The sequence below is a fragment of the Pygocentrus nattereri genome, chromosome 6 (genome assembly GCF_015220715.1).
Source record: "Pygocentrus nattereri isolate fPygNat1 chromosome 6, fPygNat1.pri, whole genome shotgun sequence".
Classification (NCBI taxonomy): Eukaryota; Metazoa; Chordata; class Actinopteri; order Characiformes; family Serrasalmidae; genus Pygocentrus; species Pygocentrus nattereri.
The window spans coordinates 28,176,618-28,203,167 of record NC_051216.1 but is presented as its reverse complement, the minus strand read 5'-3'; the positions used below and the strand labels follow the sequence as shown (position 1 = coordinate 28,203,167).

The 26,550-nt window shown below is 42.2% G+C and overlaps 1 protein-coding gene across 1 annotated transcript; it reads left to right on the top strand.

Annotated features, from left to right (window-relative positions):
* Nucleotides 1-6,773: 6,773 nt before the first annotated feature.
* Nucleotides 6,774-25,970, top strand: irs2b (insulin receptor substrate 2b). The gene is made up of 2 exons (XM_017704694.2): nt 6,774-11,100; nt 23,424-25,970. The coding sequence occupies exons 1-2, from the start codon at nt 7,866-7,868 to the stop codon at nt 23,426-23,428; spliced, it is 3,240 nt and encodes a 1,079-aa protein (XP_017560183.1). The 5' UTR covers nt 6,774-7,865; the 3' UTR covers nt 23,429-25,970.
* The last annotated feature ends 580 nt before the right edge of the window (nt 25,971-26,550 follow it).

Below are 26,550 nucleotides of genomic sequence, written 5' to 3'. Positions count from 1 at the left end.
CTGTTTGTTTTGCTGCGCTTTGTTGATTGGTATTTTTATTTATACAGGATGTCACCAGTGGGGCTCCGTAGAAAACAGTACGCTGCTAGTCTGCTGTCAACACCATTTATACACAAATGTGTTCAATCTGATCTGGTTTTGGAAGGGGTTGGGACACAAGCATGTAACTGTTCATTTAGAATGGGGGTCTACAGTGGCATGAGAGGTGGTATAAGAAGGGTCAAGCTCATCTCTATGAACACACACACCCACACACAAACACATTTGAGCTTAGCTTGTCAGATACTTTATTTAGAAGCTTGTACATTTTATTTTGTACAAACCTCAATTACAATTAAATTGGGACTCTATGAAATGCCAATAAAAACAGAAAGCAGTGATTAGTAAACTCAGTTTGACCTGTATTAAAATACAACATCTCTTAACATGCAGGTGCAGGTACATTTTTTGTTCATTAAGGTACAAACGATGTAAATGTACCTTCAAAGGTACAACAATAGTTTTGCCAATTTATGTACCTTTTTTTTCCCAGGCCAAAAATATATATTTGTACCTATTCATAATCCAATGTTTTAAAAAAGAGCAATAAACAACTTAAAAACTATAATTGCAATGGATTATGATACAATTATGTTCCCTTATAAAAGGTACTGAAGACATACCCTTAACAGTACCCCCCAGTGAGAACAGGGGTACCTCCCCAGTGACAGCTTGGAAGCTTTTTTCTGAGAGTGTACAAGTCTCCATCTATGCAACTATACAAGGGCCTTCTTTGTGGTATTTTGCACTTCATATTGTGTCACACATTGGGAGATGGGTCTGGACAGCAGGCAGGCCAGTCTAGCACCAACTCTCTCTGATTGCACAGCCCTGCTACTGTAACACTTTCAGAATGTAGCTTGCCATTGTCATGTTGAAATAAGCCTAGATGTCCCTGAAAAAGACTTGTGTACATATCTTTAAGTGTCATTTGTGCCTTCACAGATGTGCAAGTTAACCACTAATACACCCACATATCATGACAGACCCTGGATTTTCAACTTTACACTGGCAACAATCTGTATGGTATTTTTCTTATTTGGCCTGGAGAGCATGAGAACATTATTGACTACAATACATATTTCCACTGTACATCAGCCCATTTTAGAAGAGCTCGAGCCAAGAGGAGTGGGCTGCATTTTGGGATGTTCTTGACTTACAGCTTCCTCTATGCATAGTACTGTGTTAACTTGCATTTGTGGGTGCAACAGTGAACAGTGTTTATTGATTATTATTTTAATGCAGTGGCACCTGAGGGATAGAAGTTCACAGCCATTCAGTTGTGAATTTGGACCTTGTCCTTTACACATAGAGTCGTCTGGATTATCATAATCTTTTAATGATATAATTCCATCTCTCATTGAGTAACATTGTTATCTCGACCCATCCTTGCTCATAAAGGATGCTCCACCTGTTTAAGATGATTTATGAATATCTCACAACATTTCAAGTCTTAACTTGTCTCTGTCCCAATTTCAAAATATTACAGGTCAAATTGTATTTACAAATTACTGTTTTTTGTTTTTTAAATGCATTTCATTCACTACCCCAGCTCTTTTGGAGTCAAGGTTTGTGATATTAGGCATTCAGAATGCAAGAGCAAGTGCCCTAGGCCCTGGATGTCAAATTAGGAGGTTCATATTAGGAGTTAATGAGTCTAAGAAGAGTTTAAATACAGCAGACACCTGAGAAATAATGGCATGAGGCTGAAATATTTAACTTACTTCTCTATTACAGTTTTACTGTGTCTGATTGACACCACACCTTTAGTTTGATGGTAAATGGAGAGGAGATCTAATGGGAGCACACAGAACCTCACGACAGCCTTCTTTACAGCCTTATAAATAACAGTTTGATGGCCATTTAATGGACTCATAAATTAATGCATCATGGTGTGCAAATATCAGGCCAATACATATGCATGCTTCAATAAAGAACACACAAAGACAAGGGGGATGAGCAGATGGACCTGAGATGGGCCTTATGGTGTGGGTCTGTGAGTGTGTGTCTAGGCGTGTGAGTGTGTGTTTGCATTTTACAGCGCGTTTCATGGGCGAAAGAATCATGCACCTTATTGTAATTTTATGGAGGCCTGATTTGCATTTTGCAGTGGAGTGGTTAAAGTGCAAAACAAACACACACCCGCTCTTATGCTCCCCTTATTGAGAGAGTGGGAGCGAGAGAGGAGAGAGATAGACAGATAGAGGCAGAGAGAGAAGAGGCTGTGTCACGGGTCACTGTGCTTGTGATTATAACACATAGGGGAGTACTTTTACTCCTCCCTCCCTCATTACTTTACTATTTAGATAAACCCAAACAGAACGGCGTACATACTGGACTCAACATGCTATTAAATCGGACTATGGTCACCTGACTTTAAAGGGGGATTCCACCAGAATTTCTATATAAATACATTGTTAAGATGTTAAAAAATGCATTCAGCAAAAAATAAATAAATTAATAAAAAAGAATCACATGTAGGTTCACTAGTCATTTTGGATAGTAAATAAAATGCCTATATTTGTGTCTTAGACATTGCAACCCCTGGTTCCTATCACCACTGTCTCTACAATGCACTAGTTCATATCAGACCACTCTAAATGAATTGCTCAGCAATTCAGTTATGCAGAAATTTTGAAAAATCAGTGGAATTCCTGTTTAAATGCAAGACAGATGTGGGTCAGACCTCTGTAACAAAAGAATCAAGTTTGCAATGTTCATTTAATATACTTCTGATACTGTGGAATGCCTAACAATGGACTGTCTATGGGAGCCCAGATTAATATTATACATATTACTACAAAGAAATAAATGAACAAGAAATGAAGTGAACAATGAAAAAAAGAGTATTAAGCCATCAAAACAACCTTTCTGAAGGACACTGAATTACAAATGATTTGAACGGTCTCCTTTGTGCTCTATTAAGGGGGTTAACCAAACACATCATTCAGTCTTACCATTTGAAAGTGACAGTGTGGAAATCAGATAGATTAATTAAGCCTCCCTTGGCTCTTGGTAACCTCAGAGACTATATGGCTGGCCACCAAACTACTCCAACACAATTGAGTTATTCATGACCATTGGACAGCAGCATTATGGGCGATGTCATGCCATAATTTGATTCCATTTCCACCACCGTACCGGTTAAATCAGTGGTTTTGTTGGTTTAACTGACCCATGCACAATTCAAGCTTAATTGACCTTGCCTTTGAATAAGCAGGTGATATGGTGAGCTGAGCCAGCAAAACCCTGAGTGTTTAAAACATTTGTATTCTCCATGGGACATTTCAAACGCTTCAAAGTAGAGGTAGTTACACTTAAAAATCCATGAAATACACAAGTGCCATGTTTTTTGCCTATTACATGTTGCATTGTTAAACACATATGTATATGTAATAGGCTAATAGTGGGCTACTGAAATTGCTTTTGAAAGTACAAACCCAATTTCAAAAAGGTTGGGACAGTATGTAAAATGCGGAACAGAATAGAAACAAAGGAAAACATAACGCAGTTATTGGTAAATGATGATGTTTTACCTTATGAACTGGAAATCTTTCAGCATTGATCATACTTTCACAGATGAGAAAGTTGCCCACTTAGCCCCCCCCCCACCCCACCCCCCGATTCCAGAGAAGTTGGCAGCATTGATGATATATTGCTACCACTGTGCATATTACAGTCTTAGCTTGTGTTTGAAGATGCAGTGATGATCAGTGTTTATTGACAGTGGTTTGTAAAAGTATTTGAGCCCTGAGCCCATGTGGCGATATTATCACAGAAACGGTCAAAGGTCGTAGGCCTTCAATTGTGGTGTTTGGTCTTGTCCTTTACGCACAGAGATTTCTTTAGATTCCCTGAATCTCCTGATGATATAATGTAGGCCGTTCCTAAGTCCCTGTAATTACTGAATAATGAGCTTAGCATGAAATGGTCCTGGAAATGTAAGGGGTTAAAGTGTTTTCTGAACATTTAACAATGTTCCTTCTCTTAAATTGGGCCAACTTATTGGAATGTGTTGCAGGCAATTTCAGTACAATTTCAGTACAAATTCCAGACTCATCAAGGCCGTTTTTATTTAAATACAGATCAAAGTGGATTTAAAAATCATTTTTTGTATTTGCATTTCACACACTGTCACAACTCTTTTGGAATTGCATTTGTAGTCAGGTAAAGTAGGTGCTTCTAGTACTCTGTAAAATGTTGATATAAAATTTGGACTTAAAGTAAAGACGTAAATCAGCTATTCACATTTAAATTACTTCTCCTCTCTCTAAATTATTTCTTAAATCTTGTAGGATTAGATCTTATATTAGAGGATAAACATATATTTTACACTTTGTTCACTTTTGTACATTCCTGCTTTATACTATGTAAATGTATTATGTCAAATGTATGATGCATGTGATTCACTGGATGTTTTACAAAAAGTATAATTTTATTAAAACTGTTTAATTAGTTTTTGTGCTAAATAATCAAAAGACATTACAAAAGCCAAACAGAACAATAACACACTATTGTATAAATCAGACAACAAAGGAACAGCCTGAACCTTTAGAAACAGGGCTGAGAGATAATAATTCATAACTGCAGGGGAAAAGGACACTTACAGTTTTCTAGGCCATCAGGTCATGTGGGGACACTTTAAGGAACCTACTCTGATTTCAGCTGATATTTACATGACACTCTTTTGGGGAGGTTGATGCACCTACAGTCATGTAAAGAAGTCAGTACACCCCAAGAACTTTTTTTGGCCTATGTGGACACTATGTGGATCTTCAGTTAAACACTGTGTATAGATATATGCTATGGAATAGAATAAAAAACTATGGAAATTTGACTTTGCAATCACTTATTTAAAAAACTGAGATGTTATTTTTGTCTGTTGAAAAAGCAAGTACACCATGGTCTTCAGTAACTGACATTGTCCTATTTGGCAGAAGCATCTTTATGCAGGCATTTCCTATAACCGTTGACAAGTTTCTGAAATCTACAGGGAGAATTTTTGCCCATTCCTCCATGCAGAAGTCTTTTAAATAATGATGCTTGAGGGGTTTCTTGCATGTGCAGCCTGTTTCCAAACCCCCACAGCCTTTCAATGGGATTCAGATCTGGGCTCTGGCACCATTTCACTGCCCTCCATTACTTCCTTTTGAACAATTCCTTGGTGAATTTACTTGTATGTTTGGCATCATTATCTTTTCTGTCTGCTTCAGCTTTTTTAAAGAGGGTCTCATATTCTCCTTGGGCACTCTCTGATGTGAAACAGAATTTATTGTCGATTCTATTACTGCAAGTTGGCCCCCCTCTGAGGCTGCAAAGCGGCTCCAACAAGTAAATGCTGATTTTTGTCAAACACAGCTTCTGATACTGAGGCCAAACCTCTCCATCTTTAACTCATCTGTCCATAGTGCATTGTTCCAGAAGTTCTGATCATTGACTACTTTTCATTAGCAAGCTTTAGTCCCCAGTGTTCCATTTAGACAGCAAAGGCTTCCTCCTGGCACAAGTCGCATGTAGATCAAATTTGCACAGTATTTTTGAAATGGTAGATGCATGTACTTTTACATTAACAGTGGCAAGAGCTACCTGTTGATCCTATGATGACATTTTGGGGCTCTTAGAGACTTCTTTTGGGTCAGCCTGGCCTGAACATGTCGGCAATATTTTTAAAATTCCCCCTTGTAGATGATCTTTCCAACAGTGGAATAATTGATTTCCAATATTATGGAAATGTTCTTAACCCCCATCCCAGACTTATAGGCATTTAAACCTTATTTCTGAAGGTCTCACATAGCTTTTTTAATCTAGGTATAATAATACCACACACTCCAAAACCAAAAAGCAAGCCAGAGGTTTAAATAATGCCTTAACGGTGCTCTAATTATTAGCACTTGATTGGGTGCGCCTGATTTCAGTTTGACACATTTTAAGTAGTCATATATGTAGGTGGGCACTTACTTTTTCCACATTAGAAAATTGCATTGCTGTTTATTTCAATTAGATAAAGGATAAACAAAAATATGTATTATAAGTGTTCCTTGTTAAATTATATCACTTATCTACCAACACTGTTTAGGTGAAGACTTGATATCTGCATCTCCATATATGTTGAAAAGGTGAAGTTTTTCATGGGGTGTACTTACTTTTTTACATGAAGGCAATTACTAAATTATTAATATAATATATAATTAGTGAATTATTGATTCATTAGTGAATTCAGCTACTTTAAGGTGCACCCATTGCTGAAACAGGCGTTCAGTGACAACAGAATGGGAGGCTTTAGAGCATATGCGCATGAGCCCAAGGTCACCAGGCCCAATGCCAAGTGTCATCTAGAAGGATATAAAGCCCCTGAGCACTGGGCTGTGGAGCAGTGAAACTGTGCTCTCTGGAGTGACAGAGCACCACCCAGTACCTCTGAGATGAGTTTGTGATCCAGAACTAATCAATTAACATCAGTTCCTGACCTCACTTATGCTCTTATGGCTGAATGCAAATCCTCACAGCAAAGTTCCAACATTTAGTGTAAAGCCTTCATCCGAGAGTAGAGGCTGATACTGCAGCAGAGGGAAACACAAACTCATATTAATGCAAATGGTTTCAGAGGAAGCGTTGGGAAGCTGATGTCTCCAAACTTTTGGACATGGACAGCATCTCTGTAAAGCCTGCAACTCTAAAGCGAAACGCTAGAGGCAGCATTCTCTTTAACGCAGAGTACGGCTGGCGTTACGCAGCTGTGAGGTTTCAGGGCTCTGTACAGCTTCACAGAGACGTGAGTTCTTGCGAGCCAAAGGCGTGTAAAACAGCCGCGCAGACTGCATCGGGGTGGAGGGCTGATAGGACGGAGGAGCAGGAGCTGCCTGCATTAATGCACAAAGGCGGGGCAGCTGGAAGGAGCCATGTGGGAAACGAGCTGATCCTTGTTTACAAAGTGGCAGAGGCGACATGGACTTGCTTTGTGCTGAGCCACCTCAAGACGTCTTTCAGCTTTTTCAGCTATGACGTCTAACAGATATTAAACGAAACTGTATCGTGACGTTCCTGGGATATGAGAAAATATAAAAATGCTGATGCTTTGTAAGTGTTTTGAACTCCTTCGTTAGTGAGTAAAATGAAGCTGGTAGTCGGCTTTCACAGACGAGTGGCTGCGAGTTAGCCTTCTGTTACCCATTACACATCGCCCTGCACACTGCACACGGACGTATGAAGCGCTCTTTAGCAGTGGCGACTTAGCCAAACCTAACGCCACCTCAACTGTGTCGACGGCGAGAAGCACTAGTAGAACCTACAGCTAAAAAGAGCCGTTTTCTACCACGAAGCTCCTTTACCTGTTAAACGAAAAACACGAAGTGTTTTTAAATGAGAGCCAGGGCGACGTAGTCTGCACTCGAGTTGAGGCGGTTGGTGGGCGTGACAGGAGGGCGTGGTTTGTTGCCTCCGTGAGGCGCGTGCTTCACTACCATTCACCCGCTTCGACCAATGAATGAAAAGAGCTCGATCAGATGGGGCGGATTGGCAGCTACGCCTCCCCCTACGGTATCAGCGCCTTGTAGCAGTGTGTGAGTGAGTGTGTACGAGTGTGTGTATTTTTTTCCTCCTATTTTTTGTAACCCTAGCTGGATGTGTAGACGTCACATGTTGTTTTACCCCCTCTTCCCTCCAGTCAGTAGGCGATATGTGTTATTTACCGTTTGAGCGCTCGTGAGGCTGGAGCGGCGTTAAAAGAGTCTCACAGTCTCACCGACTCGCAGCGTGTTTCTTCTGCCCGGCTCGGCTCGTTCAGCTTCAGTACCGAATAAGGTGCGAGCTTTCCCCGAGACGCGAGGATGGCGAGTCCGCCTCCAGCCGACGGCGGCCAAGCGCTCTCGGACCCGAGCGTGAAGAAGTGCGGCTACCTGAGGAAACAGAAGCACGGACACAAGCGCTTCTTCGTGCTGCGCGGGCCGGGCGAGGGCTGCGCGCCGCGCCTCGAGTACTACGAGAGCGAGAAGAAGTGGAGAAACCGGGCAGCGGCGCGGCGCGTTGTGGCGCTCGACTCGTGCCTGAACATCAACAAGCGCGCGGACGCCAAGCACAAGCACCTGATCGCCCTCTACACCAAGGACGAGTACTTCGCCGTGGCGGCCGAAAACGAGCAGGAGCAGGAGAGTTGGTTCCGCCTGCTGGCCGAAGCGGTGAGCGAGGGGCGGGCGTGCGCTGGCGGCGCGCGCGCTCACTCTGCCTCTGCGCTCGTGGGTTTCGATGAGGCGAGCTACGGCGTGATCGCACAGGGCACGGGCGCTGGCGCCTACCGGGAGGTGTGGCAGGTGAACGTGAAGCCGCGCGGGCTCGGCCAAAGCCGCAACCTGACCGGCGTGCACCGGCTGTGCCTGTCGAGCCGCGCGCTCAGCTTCGTCAAGCTAAACTCGGACGTTGCCGCTGTGAGCCTGCAGCTAATGAACGTGCGCCGCTGCGGACACTCGGACAGTTTCTTCTTCGTGGAGGTGGGGCGCTCGGCGGCCACGGGACCAGGCGAGCTGTGGATGCAGGCAGACGACGCCGTGGTGGCGCAGAGCATCCACGAGACCGTGCTCGAGGCAATGCGCGCCATGAAGGAGCTGTGCGAGTTCCGGCCGCGCAGCAAAAGCCAGTCGTCGTCAACGTCGTCAGCATCGGGGGGAACCAACCCGGTCGCGGTGCCCACGAGGCGCCACCACCTGCATAACGCGCCGCCAAGCCGCACGGGACTGCCGCGGCGCGCGCGCACAGAGAGCGCGGCTACCGCGGCGGGCAGAGGCGCCGCCTGTCGGGGGCGCACGGCCAGCGAGGGAGACGGGGCGACAACGACGACGACGCGGTCAGGATCTGGGAGTCCCGTTAGCCCGGGAATGGACCGGACGCACTTGAGCCGCTCCAACACCGTGACTGGCCGCCCATGCAGGACACCTGAGTCCTCTTGCTCCTCCCTCCAGCACAGTAGGTCCATGTGTCTGCCCGCCTCCCGCTCCCCTCTATCAGCCACCAGCCCTGTGGTTGTGCCCTCTGTAAGTGCAAATCTGGAGAGCATCCCCCGGCCTGCAGCATCCGTGTCTGGATCACCCAGTGATGCCGGCTTCATTTCCTGTGAGGAGTGTAGCTCCAGCCCGGCGGAGCACCTGCGCCATCTGCTTATGACTCACCGCAGCAATACTCCAGAGTCCTTCACAAACACGCCGCCTTCGCAGGATGGCAGTGACCTGTATGGATACATGATCATGGAGAAACAGAGCTGTGGGAACCTTTTCCAGCGCTGCCACGGAATACGCACCCCCGAGGGCATTGGGGACCTGGAGAAAGCGTATAGGAAGAGGACATACTCTCTCACCATGCCTCACCAGAAGAGGGGGCCGTCACAAGTGTCTTCTGCCTCACTGGACGAGTACACGCTCATGAGGGCCACTATCACAAATGGAAGGCATTCGGGGCGCAGCTCGCACGCTGCTTCCCCAAAAGTCACATACCCTGAGGATTATGGGGACATTGAAATTGGCTCCTTACAGAAAAGCTCCAGTGGCAACCTGGGAGACGATGGCTACATGCCAATGGCCCCGCAGGGGAGCAGAACTGAAAACTACATGCCCATGAGCCCCATGTGTGTTTCAGCACCAAAGCAAATCATCAATCCCAGGACACACCCCCTCACAGTGGCCAATGGCTCCAGGACCAGCTCGCCCGGCAGTTGTTCTTTGGACGACAGTGGCTATATGAGGATGCTGTGCGGCTCCAGGTTCTCTGTGGAGAGTTCAGATGGAAAGCTGCCCAACAGTGAGTACCTTAACATGTCACCGGTAGACCCCTGTGTTTCAGTCACTCCTCCAGATTACTTTCTTACCACCGCAGGTGGCATGGATCAGCCTCCTCCTCTCAGACAGCCCTGCTCTTACAGCTCTCTGCCCCGCTGCTACAAGCCCCAGCAGAACCCCAAGAATGGAGACAGTGATCAGTATGTCCTTATGAGCCTTCAGAGTCAGAAGATAGAGGAGGAGCCGACGAAAACAGCTTCCAAAAATGCTCCCTCTCCTCTGAGGCAAGGCAGGGCTGATCTGCTCCACAGATCCAGGATATGCCGACCCACACGCCTCCCTCTGGACTTGCTCCGCATGCTGCCCAGCATGAACGAACACCCCCTTCCTCCTGAGCCTAAAAGCCCTGGTGAGTACATCAACATAGATTTTGGTTCACAGAAGCACTCCCCATCCTCTGTAGACAGCCCCGCCTCATCCCTCAGCTCCTCTGGTGAGCAGAGGAGGTCTCCTCTTTCAGACTATATGAACATTAACGTGAGCTCGGAGTCACCCAAATCTGGTGATGCTGCCCCGTTCAGCCCTGTGGATGCTGTGCCAGAGCTGGCAGCCTGCCCCGCCCAACCTGAGGAGGAGGAGGGGGGAGTGGAGTGTTACTGCCTCACAGCACAGGTGGCACCCTCATGCAAGGCTGGCACAGCCACAGCTAAGGACGATCACAGAGAAATTACATTTTGCGTGCCCACCTCTCCTCCTCAGCCCACGCCTCAGCCCACTGAATGTTCCCAGACAACCAGCCCATCCTCCTGCGTGCAGAGGTTAAATTTGGGTGATGCTGTCGGTTTACCCCCTGTCGAGTCTTTCCTGCTGAGGGGTGCCCCTGCCGCAACCGCACTGGATCCAGACCGGGGTGCCAAGGTGATCCGCGCAGATCCCCAAGGGCGCAGGAGGCATAGCTCAGAAACCTTCTCATCCACCACTACTGTCACACCTGTTTTCCCCTCCTTCGCACACGACACCCGGCGCCTTGGCTCGGCCTCCGTAGAGAACGTTTCTGCTCTGGCCAGGAATGGCGAATTCTCTGAAGATGAGTACGGCAGCCCCATGTGCAGGGAGACATCGGCGGGCTTCCAGAATGGACTCAACTACATTGCCTTAAACCTGATGGATGAGGGGCTGGCCAGTTGCGATGCTCTTGTCAGGTTCAAAGCTGCCAGCTGCTGCAAACGAGGCATCAACGCAATACATGCCAGTCCGTACGTCAGCCTTGGGTTCAAGGAGACTGCAACAGCAGTAAAAGGTGAGGTGGCTTTGTGTTTTGCTTATTATGTAGGTTTTCTTTTGCATACTGTAAATGTCACAGGTTTGTATTTTATGCTTATGCTATTATGGATGTTACAAAATATTTGCAAGAAACTACAGAGGTTAAAAGACCAAGTATAAAGAGAGATTCTTGTATATCACATGCATAAAAATGACTGGGAAATAGTAGGAGAGTAGGTGAATGAAGTGGCGTGGTATTTAGATTACACACCAGTTTGGAGAGTGTGTGGCTGCTGCTGTATCTCTTTCAGTCTTAGCGCATTTGTAAACTGCTGTCAGTATGCCAGCGCCCTTTTCAGATTTCCCAATTCACGTGGGAAAAACCTCAATCGCCTTCTTTAATCATTTCCCAGTGCCTGCCCGTTGCTAGACTATTCTAATGTAAGACTTTAGCTGACAGCCTTAAGGCTTCTGAGGCTTGTTTAGGCGGTATGACATGAGAAAACATAAAAATGTCAACATCTCATGTTTAAAGATTATAAGGTATCCCTCTGATTCCCCTGGCATGCAATTTAGCAGATACCCGCAGTATTCCTGGTTGACACCTTTAGCGTGCCCTAACCCTGGTATTCATAACAAATACATATTTATGTCATCTGGTTTATTCAGCGATGTTTGAATTAGCTTAAAGGGGTTCAACACTCTGGTTTTGGTGTTAGAGCACTGCTTTCTCCAGCAGGTCAAAGACTAATGTACCTGTACTCAGATGTTCCTCAGGTTCTGTGATACAGTTTAGTCGACTGGGTAATAACGGAGATAAACGCTGGTGAAATCGCTGTTGAATTATAGTGCAGTTTTTATTCTGAGCTGGGCAGTACATCTCAGCATGTTTTGCAAGCCAGTCTGGAAGGTGAGTGAAGAAATGGGATGAAACCGAGTGTAGTACTTGGTGCATGATACAGGCTGGAGTGATCATGCCGTAACGGTGAGACTTACACAGGACTGTGTAGTGAGTATATGTGTGTGGGGGCGCTGTATGCACCACACATGCTCTTTCGGTCCAATGAACAGCACTGTAGAGAGAAGGTGCTATGAACATGATATCTGTTGCAGTTGTTTTAATGCAGTCATTAGTTTTAGTCCAATCTGAGCCCAGTGTCTCTCTTGCTTCATCTCTCTGTTTCACATTTTGTGTGTGTGTGTGTATGTGTGTGTGTGTGTGTGTGTGTGTGTGTGTGTGTGCGTGTGTGTTTGTGTGTTGCTCACTATTGGCCCCCCAGAGAAACAAGTGAGTCTGTTGTTTATCATTTGGCAGGTACTGGGTTTCAGGGCAGGAATGCAGTCTGTTCACAGCAGTAGCTCAGACAAGTGAATGCATGCTTGTTTTCCCAACCTGACAGTTTTTCTGATAGGAACTTACCTTTTGTAACTCTTACACTGTAGAAGGTCAGATTTATGTTTACATATCAGTAATTTTAATTTAATTATCAGTCATAGCCAAACAGAGTGATAGGGAAGTGAACTCTTCAATAGGTGTGTTTCTGTGTGTGTGTGTGTGTGTGTGTGTATGTATGTGTCAGAGAGAGAGAGAGAGTGTTTGTATGTTTGTGTTTGTATTTTTTCAGGACAAAATGTCCTCACTTCATAGGAAAAGTAGAGAAAAGCAGAGCAAGCCTATAATGTTAGGGCTGCCAAACATTACTGACTTTATACAGTGCTTTTACAAAATCTACAGATTTCTCTTTTAAACTAAAAGAGAAGAAATATTTGAAGGGTTTCATCCCATAACACTGTACTTAGAAACATTCTTGGGTTTTTGAGGTGGTATTCAAGGTGGTTTTAATCAAAATGTAGCATTGAAATTGACACTTTTATTGTATTTCTGTATATATTACGAGTGCACAATTGGAATAGGCTAATGTTTGTTCCAAACACAAACAAATGTATTATTTTGTCTTGCAATTTTATGATGATCAATATATTAACCAGAATATATGCATCTTATTGCATATTAATCTCTAATAAATTAGATCCAGACCTGTTTTTTGGCCAAGAACACCAGACATTTCACGTTTTACACTGTGCCAGACTGCCAGTTAGTTGATGTTGTGTTTGCTTTTGATTGATGTAAGTCATCTACACGCAGTTTAAAAGCTCTATGTTATTAAGTTACATTTCCCTACTTAAAAGTGAAAGTTCTGAAATTTTCAAATATAAAATGCAATGAAAGTTGGCCAGTTAAAGAACAAATAATGTCATCTTACACCTTTAGCTAATCAAAAACAGTCTGAGCTTCAGGTTTAATAAGGCTAATAAAATCAGGGTAATACAAATCAGCCAATTTGTTTGGAAAGGAATTGGAAATGGAATTGGTAATCAAAATTCATCAGATCACCTCTAGGACATATATGACCCCAATGTCCTGACAATGTTTTACACTGTATAAATGCTAACCTTTGAGTATATATGTAAATGGTAGGTGTGGGCAATATGATGATACATTATCATTTTTATAATGATTCAGTATTTTTTTGTAAATACAGAGGTATATTGCAGATACTACTACTACTGCACTGACTGACTGTATGTTTTGAAATAAAAAAAAAAGCTGAATGAATCCTGGAATTAGTATGTGAAATGAGGAATTAAAATCATTATACTCATACCCTTGGTGCACTTAAGTACCAGTGCTAAAATAAAATATAGTGAAATGTGCCATGTATCATGAAAATGTCTGGCCACCCCTATTTCGGTCATGTAGGCGTGACTATGTGGGGTGCATCAAGTCTGCATGGGGACTACCCCAGGCCGTAGCGAGTGACTAACGCTCTTAACACAACCATGACAAACATTTGTGGAGTGGGATCCAATTAAGTGAGCACGTGTATACCCTCACAGAATAGAGCCTGTGATGAATGAGCCTTTAAAGAGGTAGCCCTCTCAACTAAACAGCATACCCATAATAACACTCACATGTGATCCATCAAAGGCTCACACAGAGCTGATTTCCTGTACAGTGTTTGTGTGTGTGGGTGTGTGAGGCTTTGTTGTGTTTGTTTAGGTCTGTGTGTTGTCAGAGCTGGCTTTCTGGTAGAGCAGGTGTACCTGTAGTACTCTTGTTTACGTCAGAGAAGTGGGCCGAGGAGAAAGACATAGCCCACGGCTACAGAACCTTTGGAACAGTGGGCGGATACCGTAGCAGAAAAACACACACATACTCACACGTATACTAATGCTTATCCAGCATGCTTTGTGATTGGTTAGGGCCAGCATTCCGCAAAAACAAAAGATCAGTCGGAGTGAAAGAACACAGTGCTGTTATTTTTTTCCGGAAAAGCCTGATAGGGAGTAGTGCCAGTGCCGGCCTAATCAGCATGCTCCATTGAGTAGAGATAAGAACATGGATAGGCAGTTTGTTTACTACAGCCATACACACTTAGCTCCTCCCCTGTCAGCACACACACACACACACACACCAAAGGAGATTGTAGTGAGAATGCAAATCAATTCCTTCAGTTCTCTATGAACATTAAAAAGAGCTTTAAAGAAGCTCATGTGCGCAATAAACAAGGATACACAAATACATTCAGAGAGCATAACTCAAAATTATTTAGCAGGTCTATGAGGGGAGGGGTAATTATATTTATGAGTTTTCTGTTTTATTGTTTTCTCTCAGCCACTGGGTGCTTAAAGAGATGAAAGCAGGATGTAGGGGTAGGCGATATGACAATTATGCTATTGTTATTGTGATAGTTTATGTTACAATGTATTTTTCTGAGTATGTTGTGGGAATTGTCCGTACTTCTGAATGTATCATCATATTATCAGTATTGTCTGCATGCAGAAGATTGATGTCAGTAAATTATGACATCTTACTTTGCTCTCCTCCCGTTTCTTGTTGAATATGTTTACAAACAAGTAATATCAGTATTGGGCTGATATGAAAATGTTGGGTAGAATATTGGATAGCTCGTTTTAAAACCTAGTAGTTTTTAAAGAAAAAAAGACAGTCGACACTCGAAGTTTCAATATCAGAAAAATAATATCATATCTTTAATACTCATAGGTTTTATAGCACTGTTGTGTTCTAGTATGTTTTACTGGCATATTTTGTCTGTTACAGCTTGTTTAAAACATCAAAAACCTAAACATTGTAATACATGTCATAGATATAAAATGTCTTTAAGTATTGTGTCTTTGTCTTTATAGTATTTTGGCCATATCGCCCACCCTGAAAAGGATATGACTGTACATCAGCTACAGCTGCAGGCTTAATATTTCCTCCTCTTTTGTCACATCTATTTTTTGTATTTGGCTTCCTTTCTTAGGTTCACCCCCCCCCCTCCCCTTTTTGTTGCTTTCATCAGTACATCCCAGTAGAAATTAAATTGTTTGATATTGAAATGTGAAGGGGAGCTCTTATTTCTGTGACTAGATACTGATCCTCAGCTCAGATGGGGACAGGGTTTAGTGAATGCAGAGCAGGGGCAAGAGTAAACACTTTCCTATTAAAAATTTAGAGGCAGGTCTTGTGGAGAAGGCTCCTCCTTGAGAGTCATTTGTGTGTGTGTGTGTGTGTGTGTGGGCAGGGCCAGCAGATGGTGGGGGCCACGGTCATGCACCTGTCATTCCAAGCAGTGCTCAGTGGTTATCAAGCCCATCACAGGCACTGACAATACACTAATGACTACAGACCATCTGCTGCCTCATACAAGAGCAGAGACAGAGAGAGGAACATGGAAACAGAGAAAGAGAGAGAAAGGAAGAGAGAGAGAAACTGAGCATATACTTTTAAATACCATATGTATACACATTGGGACCCCATTGGAATTGGACAGTTTTTGTACATTGCACATGTTTAGATTTTAAAAATATTTTGAATCGCCTTATATAAATATTACATCTTTCTGTAATGCTAAATGCAGGTCAGTTTAGTGCCACAGCTTTTGTTTATGTATCAGCATCAGTACCTGCATCTACAGATAGACGCAGATAGATATTTGCATTGGCCCAAAAATCCCTGTATATTATTCATTCAGTCATCTCTGTTTACAGTTGCTGAGTGAGGTTTTAACCCCTTCATTTGCTTTACCTGCTCCCTGCCTTGCTCTTTAGCCTCTCTCTCTCTCTCTCTCTCTCTCTCTCTCTCTCTCTGTCTTTCTGTCTGTCACTCTCTGTTTTGCTCTGTATCTCTCTACCCTCCCCTCAGTTAGCTTGTTGTTGTTGTATGCTGGTGTGAGACAGAAGCAGGTAAGCCTGTGGTGGAACTAAACTAGGCCAAAATGTTCTGCTAAAACACCCCTCTGTTACCCACATTTAGCAGCACTCGTAAGACGGTTTACATATGGCCACAGATTACACATTGTTGAGCAGCTTTGGTTTGGTGTCCGAGGAAAGGGTCATGAGCACAATACACACACTCACACTCTCTGTGAGAGGTGCTCTTGTACTCTGTGTAATCCAGACACCAAGCTGCGGTCATTTCTAGCAAACACTGAAGTTTCTTCCACATATTCAGCATATTCCACATCCATCCATATCTGTAAGTCTGCATATCTGAGAAGGCTGAAATCACTGAGGTCATGACTCTTTACTTCTAATATTAATGATATGCTTATCAGAACCACTTTCAGTTGTCTAAAGAACTTTTTTGTGCATGTGCCGATACATAAATGTTGATACACATTTCTGATACATGTATGTTGAAATTGGAACTAGACTTACTTCTATTAGCAGTAGTAAAAGTACAAGTAAATGTAACACTTACTTGTAGAGGGTTGCAAATACAGTAAAAAGTAAGAAAATGCAGATATTATAACTCCATAATCTAGTGTCAGTATATACATTATCAAATATTGGTTTGAAATATCAGACAATCTAAGCATCTGTTGGATGTTGTTATTTTTCTTAAAGCAAATATCTGCTGATACCTATATGATTCCATCATTGTGCATTCTTGTTGCTTACCATGGACAGGAATTTTAATGCATTTCATATAGAAAATAACAGAAAACTTCACGAAAGACAATACAAAGCACACACAGAGTCACTAAATACAGAGAGATGCATCTAAAACATTGTCTGTCAAAAGAAACTGAATACTATATATGTCATTGATTGAAAACTGGCAGCCATTCCTTTAAAGAAGAGATTGTAGACTTGATTTACCCAGACTTGGAGCATGTTAGATTGGTACTTTAAGGTTAAGAGTAAAGGGAAGGGATTCAGTCCACTGTGTGTGTGTGTGTGTGTGTGTGTGTGTTTGTGTCTAGGTGGCTGAAGCATGTGGCTGGGTGAGTGTTATAATGGTATGAGAAAAATGTAGCAAATGAGCAGCATGTGCCGGTGTGATAAGGCGGAAAGAGTGTGCACAGGCTTTCTTTTAACAGCGGATGCCATGCGTGGGAATAATTGTACGGCATGTGACATGACTGTGAATGAATGGTGCTTCTTTTCCAGTTCCGAGCTGAACGGTCTGGTTGTGTATGTGTGTACGTGTCTGTGTATGTACTTGCTTGGGCTAATGTGTGATGATGACTTAACATCATCACATGAATTGCAATGACTTGTCTCATAAATGAATATTAGTCTTAGCCTTCATTGGGCCTTTTTTGTGTTGTTTCTCTATGGTGGCTGATCAGGAAAAAAGCATGTGCTTTGACATTTGACATGTGGATTAGGCCTTGGCATTTAGTGCATCTCATCATATCAGCATGCATATTAAAAATTTTCTCTGACATCTTCCTTATCTCTACCAAAAATAATTTATTTTAACCCTTAGTTGCTGGCAATAACAAAAGAATGGCATATTAATTATTTCTTACATGTAACTCATTGAAACTAATGGAGAAATTCTGTCAAAAGTGCAGGAAGTGCAGTTCATTGCATCATGTTTTATGCTATTATGTCATTGTGTATAAATTGTGTAATATTGTAATTACACTGAATCTGAATACAATGTTTAAGTAAGTTGGCAACTGTAGACTGCGTGTATGTGTTACGTGTTTGAGAGACAATAAGTGAGGACATGAGCTGCTCTTCTCTGGGCCTCTCGGTTGAGAAAGAGAGAGAAAGAGGAAATCTCTATGAAGAGAAGGCCTGGTTAATGGCTTTTTAATGTGAAAAAGTCAAACCCATACATGGAGATACAGCTGACAATGTTGATTGATGTTCCACCAATTTCTCAAAGTTTTGATATAATTCAATCATTGAGATGTAAACAAAGTCATTTAGAGATGTTTGATGTGAAATGGTGCATTGTAGAGGAACGTACCAGCTGCGATTTCTTTACAATGGAAGTGATAGAAACCAGGTGTCTCAATGTATAATATAGCCAAAATGCAAATATCTTTTATTAATTATTGTAATTTGCTGTCTAAAATGACACATGAATATAAACTTTTTCTTTTTTTATATGTAGTGTTGATAATGGTGAAATAGAATGCACAGCATGCACCTCTTTAAAAAACACATTTCAGGCCAAAAATGTCTCTCAAAACTGTCATACAGCAGTGTCTCAGACATCAGGCGCATATTTGTAACTATTTCATGCAATACCTTTCTGTGAGAAGTTTCTTAGAAGCATTCGCTTCAGACATCAGGTTCCTATCACCACCACTGTGAACAATTCTGACTTGATGCATTTCATGTCTACCACTGTAATTGACCTTGTTCTGATTGACTCATGTTCTCTCATTTTTACACCCTTCTATCCTGCCTATACCCACAAATTGCCAGTTTACCCCTACATATGGTGTGGAATTTGATGTGGAACAGATGCAGATAAATACATAAGTAGCATGTTTACAGCCCCACTGACAATATTGCATGAATCTGGGTGTAACTGAGTGTGTATGTGTGAGACAGCTTGTGTGTGGCTGAGAAACTGTATCGAAGTGTGTTAAATCCATGTGTGTATTTGTGTGAGACAGGTGGCACTTCTGGCCAAAGTGCATGGGGCTAATTTTAGCTCATGTGAAATAAATAAAAAATGAGCTGTGAAATGAGAGTGTGAGTGTGAGAGGGGTATTTCTTGGGAAGGGGGAGGGGGATTAGGGGCATTGGGTTCACTAGCTGGTGACTGATGGTGATGGAGTCTATTGTGGGCTAATAGAAATAGGCCATTGGGTCCATTGGCTGGTGACTTGGTAATATTTAATTGAGGGGGCCTGAACTTCATCTATGTGCCTGATTTCAATTGAATTTAATGTATTACACTTTTTACTTTGTAGTGTCTGTGTGTGATGTTATAAAAACATGATCCTTTATGTCAAAATTCAAAGGGGGTGGCAGCCTGTCCTGAGACACCCCCCACCCCCCCACCCCCCCGCCACACACACACATACCGCTCCTCCTTCTACCGCCTCCCCTTGAAATCCTCTCTATTCAGCATATTCATAATGAGACGTGTGAACTTACACAGCTTGGTTAGTCTAGAAGATCCACAGATTGGAAAGGGTCAGGAAACAACAGCAAAGGCTAACAAGAAAGAAAGAGAGAGAAAAGAGAGCAAGAGAAAGAGGGAGCGATGGCCAGAGTGAGTTATAGAGTATTTAAGACTTAGGTGATGGATACATTTTCACTGTTCTCATTCTATCTCCTCTCTGTCCCACTCTCAGCCCTGACCAACTCTTTGATGTTTTTCCGCAGAGTGGTCCCATGACCTCATCTCTCTCACCCCCTCTTGCCCCTCCGCCTCACTGCTTTTTCCGCCTCTCTGGAGCGGAATGGGGCATCCGTGGAATTGCTGGGCTTCCTTTTGCTTAATTAGCTCTGTGAAATTCAAACTGCCCTCCTGACCTGCCCCCCCATCACCACCACCACCACACACACGACAGAAAAACAGACAGGCCACCGGCACTCATATGACTCTTGTTCCGTGACGTCAGTAGTGTGAGTGTGGCTATATGTGTGTTTGTGTCCATGCGTCTGTGTTAGGGCTCATGGCTATTTATAAGGAAGACTAAAACAAGACCACCTGCCACTGTGTTTTCAGCATCAGGATGCTTATCAGTTTATCCCAAGATGAGAGTCATCCTCTTTTTTGAGTTGGTTGAGGTAGTATTTCAGTGCTGTTTGTTACATGTTTAGATATCTTGTTTCTCTGCTCTGTGGCTTGCTGTTGTCCTTCTGTGGCCACACATGAAGGTAGTCAGGCCTTATGTAATGTATCCCCAGCAGTACATTCAGAGAATTTGTTGGTGTCGACTTTATTACTATGCTGCTGTTTTTCCTATCACTATCTAGAAGAAGCACAGTTCTTCATTTATTGAATTAAGACTTCAGATCACTAAGACCTTATTATTGATTGAATTCATGGGAGTAACAATAAAGGCAACTAGGGGTGTAAAAATACACGAAATTCATAATTAGTGTCAGTATGGTGCTCTCTCAGTTAAATAAGGTATCAATACACCATGAATAAAGAGGCTGAAAACTATAGCTGTGAGCTAATGTACTAGCCATAAGGTAGTATGTTAGCCCTTAGCTAACCCACAATATGATATGTTATGATATGTAACAGCATGTTTTGGTATGTTACAGTTTGTTAGATTACATTATAATACAATATGGTGCAATACAATACTTAATTAAATGCAGATATGGCTGTTTTTTGCGTTGAAATTAAAGACAACAACTGACCATAATGTATGATGTAAACACAGCTGAAGCTCAGAAAGGGACACATTCTTACCAAGGATATTTTCCCATTGTTAAATGACGAAAAAAAAAATCAGTTTCTCACGCACTCTCTTCCGGCCTTGCTATTAGCAAACACATCAGTCACCCTCTTTACTACAAGCCCAGAAAGAGGGAACTGGGGGAGTAAACCCTCCACCCTCTATCTGAATACTTTGTCCAAGCCTGACTGATTGCTCAACTGGATGTGTGTTTGTGCTGTCCTGATGGGCTTAATGGTAGTTATTACTGAGGCAGTACAGGCAGTTCCTCTGTGGCCTGGCCTGCAGTGTGTGGATGTTGTGATGCTGGGCTTTCACGTAGAAGTGTGTAGACAGCATGCGGGCGGGCGAAATAATAGCCAGAATTGTGGCCCGCCGTATAGCCGAAGGCATTGAATCGAGGGGTTGTGGAGTGTGTCAGAGTCCAGCTCAGTGAAAACAGCTCTTGTTCTATATGGAAAAAAAATACTGTTGGGGGTGGGGGGAGCACGGAGGGTCCGGGGGAATGGATACTTCCGCCTCGCACAAGGACCTCATGCTAATGAAACCTCACAAACAAGTACACAGGGTCAAAGATCAAGCCAGCTCCCCTCCCCACACCAAAGACTCAGGCACACACTGTCAGCGAAGGAGCATATAGCTGTTGGAGCAAAAACTTCATATCTTGAAAAGCGTTATTATAAAAAAAGAATGAAAAAGTCTGTTAACATTTAATGTCATTTAATTTAGCCAGTTTTATTCATTATAAACAGTTCATACAATGTAAATGGCAGCTGGAAATTTTCAAATTATGTATGTTATTAAGTACTGGATTCAGTTACATATTTGTGCATCACATCCCTTTATTTATATATAACATCTTATATTTAATCCCCCATAATTATACTTGCGTGCAACGGTCATGTGCATTATGAGCTTTAACTTCAAGTCTTGAAGGAGTTTGTTGCTAAACACATCAAAAAACACTTTAAAGAAGCTTCTCTTTTTTAATGACACATGATGTTAGGAGTGGGAATTACACATACAAGAAATATCAATGTTGTATTACCATTAATACAATTTCTTTAGAGAAATAAATATTTTGTCCATTAATATCAACTGTTATACTCTTAAAAAACTCTTTATATCCAAAGTTATTATAAATGAATATATAGCATTCTGGAATTAAACACCTTTTATTTTTGTCCTTTTGCTATAAAGTTTAAAATACTTACATAATTATGTAAATTATGTAAATTGTATTTAAGGCAGTGTCCAAAAATTCTAAACTCTTACTTTGAAGGAAGGTGCACGCACCACATCTAGTATTCGTTGCTCTGTCGCCTCCAGAACTACTCAACTGCTCTGAGCACCACAGCATGCTGTTTTTTTATAGCATTTTAGCATTTTAATACTATTTTGCTATTAATATATTACATTAAACCCAGAACAAGACCACAAAACTAACATGTGACTTGAAATTTACATACAGAAAGGCAGTCAGTCTGAAGTCTTTAACTCCTTACAGACTTATTATTTTTAAGCCAAAAAGGTACAAGATGAAATAGTGCCCAGGCTGGTCAGGCTAGCTGAGGTAACAGACAATTAACATTTGTCTGTATATTTGAGAGTTAGCTGATATAAAATTGGGCAAATTCACTAAATGATGTTAGTTCAATCTTATTCCATTAAATCTATATGACAGTGAACGTTATGATTATCAGTACTCTCACTACAACACATTCTATGTGGTATAGCTGCACTTTGTACTGTCTGCTAAGCAAGGTTCCATTTAAATCACATTGAGCATATGCAAAGAAAGCGGGACTGTACCCACCACAATACCTAATCTGATTCACATCGTGTTCAATTATGTTGTATGGACTCTGTGCTGTGTCTGCGCTGTATTAATTTCAAATTGCAACATGCTTTTGTTATAACTGCATCTGCTAAGGGTGAATAACGTTCGGGCTCATGTTACAGATACAGTTTTTCCATGTCTCAGAGAGAGTCAGAGAAACTGTCTTTGATTATGTGGGTGTGTCTGTGAATGTGTGTTCTCTTGTGGGTGTGCGTGTGCCTGAGAAAGTGGGTGTGTGTTGTATCCCAGTGTTTGTAAAACATGGGAAAGCTCGCACCGTCAGCTGCACAATGCTAAATGCCAGCGTCTGTTTTCTCTCACAGCACCTGCCACTTCAGTTGCCCCTAGCAAAGGCGCACACATTCCTTACTTGGTAAAAGGAGAGAGTAAGAGAGATATTGAAGAAAGAGACAGAGTGTGTAACCTTTTCTTAGATAGAAATAACTTAGAGACAGTTGTGGATAACTTATATACATAGAAAAGAGTGAACAATCTGTAACTAATTGTAGAAAAAGTAGGCCGTATATGGCATGAACTAGATGATTGACACATCATGCTCATCTAGTTCATGCCATTTATGGACTACATTTTATATCTTTTTGGTAATTACTCGCATGTTAGCTGCACAGCCTTCCTCATGTTCTGGGTGTTGCATCACTATTGTTCTCAGCAGACAAGCATGCGGTTTTATTGCTTGTTTTGTCCTGCTGTGGTTTTTTGACCCAAGAGAAGTGGGGGAATGTCTCTGTCTGTGTCTGTATGTGTTTATGGTCATCACATTAATCTGTTGCCTCTTTCGCTCTTTCCCTCCTTTTCTCTTTTCCTCTCTCTCCTCTCCAGACTAAACAGAGCCAGACTGCACGTCCACGTCGTCCCCTCCATTCAGACAGATGGACAGCGCTCCTGCTGCTGCTTCGTATCCCCTGACCTTTGAACCCTGGATGCATTCAAATGGCCATCGTCTTGGCAACGAGGACACTTGACCTCCGGCCCCACCCACTCATTGTATGCCCCGCTGGCACCCTTCTCTCTGCTGCTCCGAAAAACTACAACTACCACAAACACAAAGGCTGGACTCTACATCTATCTGGTTGTCACTCCAGATGCCCCTCCTTATGGACTTTGTAGTTTCTACTCTTCTTGTTTTATTTCCCACTGGCTTTGTTAAGTGCTCTGGACTTTGAGAGAGGCCAGTGTCCCCTCACCCTCAAAATCTGTGAACCAAACCTGGAGTTTAACATCTGAACACGTACCTTCTTGCATACGTACGCACACACAACCACACACACACTCACACACTTGTTGCACGTGGTACGTATTTATTTATTTATATGTGTGCAGTATAACGTGCGTGTTTTGTGTGTGTGTGTGAGTAATGCGTATGGATGCTTGCAGCACTGCACCAAGGTGGCATTTCATCAACATCTTCATAACAACCAACTGAAAGAACCAGTTGCTTGAAAAAAGAAACCCTACCTCAGATTAAGCCAGGTTTTGACTTGCATATGAAAAAATATATATTGAAAAAAAAAACTATTTATTTTCAGTACTGAATGTTTTCGTAAGACAAAAAATGCCAATCCAAAGCCTTACTGACTGTACTGTCAAACAGTGTTTTCTTTGAGGACATTTGTTTATGGACCTAGACTTATTCAGAGAGTATCAAAGATAGACCGCTTGCCATGGAAACTGAACCTGAATGTCTGTAAGTGCAGTAGAGGTGTGGGGTTTTAGCCCACCATGGATGACAGTGACCTTCCTCTGCAATCAAAGATGACGATTATTGTTATTATTATTATTATTATTATTATTATTATTATTATTTTAAGTATTACAGAGATATTTAAAGGGTTTTAATATAATTCTATTTATCAGTGCTGGTAAATGTCAAGAGGAGCAGCGCAATGCTGCCTTTCACATGCACACATATGCAAAGCAGGCTTCCAGAGAAAGGAGTGTTAGCTTGGGATGAAGCCAGCCAGCCAGAAACAGATACTTGCATCGTGCGCACTCAAGACACACGCAAACTGTGTGCACCTTAGCCTATGAGAACACAACATGGAGAAGCCTAGGCACACCTGCACCCACAACCTCTGGTCCTTGATGTCCTGGAAGCCTCTACCCACTTCGCCTCCCATTTCGTTCACCACTAATATCCTCACTCTGAAACCGCAGCCTTCCTTTTGCCTTAGATCAGCACAGTTGGCTGGATGTTTTTTTTTTTTCCATTTTATTTTATTCAGCGTCTGCTCCACCAACGAGCCTCCAGCAGGACCTGAGCGGCTCTGAGGTATTCCAGTGGAGCAGGCGGTTGAATTTGAGTGACGCGTTTTCAGGGAACGTATCCAGAGGCTTTAGACCAGACCATCACTGCTGCTCCGTAGTGTCAGACGAGGACACAGTGTCAGTACTAATGCTTTGTCTTGCACTTACAAACTCCTTAGATTGTAAACACAAGACACGTTTGAATGTAGAGCATTCTGGCGCTCCCCCACGAGCAAAGCATGGACAAAGCGAAACAAAACCCCATCAAAACAAGACAGACACAAAATGAAGTAGATGAAACAAACAAGCAAACTGAAAAAACACAAACTTGCATGGCTCTTTTTAAGCATATGGAAATGCCTAAAAATCTGTAAATAATGTACATAAAGATGTAAATAAAGATATGTGCAGTTGTGATCTTGGAACGTTTTTAAGTTAAAGATAAATCTTTTATGTTTTTTTGTACATAAGGAGAATACATTTGAATGAATTTCCCCAACCAGTTAAAGCACTAATGAAGGTACTTGCCAGACGCCAAACGTTTGGCCTGGAAGTTTTCTTTTTTCTAATTTTTCTGTAGGTTTGTAAGAGTATGCACACTGTACGATAATACGCCACTAAGGAAATATTTTCTAATGCTGTAACATTAAATTAAAGAAAAAACAGAAGATCTAATTGAATAATACTTTATACTATGAGAGAAAAAATCTAGCTACATAGGTACAATTCACAAATGGCATATGCAATATTTACATTTTTAAAACAAATTAGTTTACAGAAAGAAACCAAAATGTATAAATACTGTGTTCATAATGTTTGTTAAAACCTTTAAAAGGATTTTTGCTGTACACACTTTTTCTGCCAACTTGGAAAAAAAAAACGAAGACATTTTGTTTTTGCTATTGGATCTTAGCAGTGATTTTCAGCAGTGTTCTTATTCTGATGATCTGGTTGATTTTTTTCCTTTTTTTTTGCTGTGTCTTCCATTGTACATATTTCATATCCTGCGCATTGTGACGCTATTAAGAGATAATTTAAACTTAGTGTAGTTAGCATTGCTTTAGAAACTGTAATGATTCTGAATAGCCACATGCAATAAAAAAGGTAACGTTATTTAAGAAACGTCGAGAGTCTGCGTGTTCTTAAGTGGGTTATGAATGACTACTCTGTTTTGTGTGAGCTTACATGGAGGAAGACTTTATAAGAACAGCCTGGGCCTTGCAGGCGTCAGATGTTTTCATTCAGCTTTTCTTCTCAGGGAAGTCTGTACATCATGAGAACTGAAGAAAAAACACTTCAGCCACTGTATACATGGTTCAGTCTTTCTGTCTGTGATTAATCTAAGCTAAACAGTGTGAGGTCTGTGAAGATGATGTGAACTGAAGTGCAGTTAAATGAATGTAAGCGTCAGTGACAGCACACAGTGGGTCATTATGGCTGTTCCAGTCTGATCTACATCGCGCCCCAGCCTGTGGCAGAATATATACGGGATTATCATTTTCTGTCTTAAGACATATGTTGAAGGATTATTAATTCTCAGGGTCATGCTAATTAAAATGGTAATTAAGTCTGGAATGAGATGAAATTGCTCAGTCTGGTCTCTTCTGAGAGGCTAATGTGGAAGTGTGTGTGGATTAGGTGGGCAAAGGCAGATCAGAATGGAACAGCAAGCCTGGGATTCCTGAGGGCATGTGAGTGTGTG

Excerpts from the sequence above, each read along its gene's own strand:
- irs2b (XM_017704694.2), top strand. The coding sequence starts at position 7,866 with ATGGCGAGTCCGCCTCCAGCCGACGGCGGCCAAGCGCTCTCGGACCCG.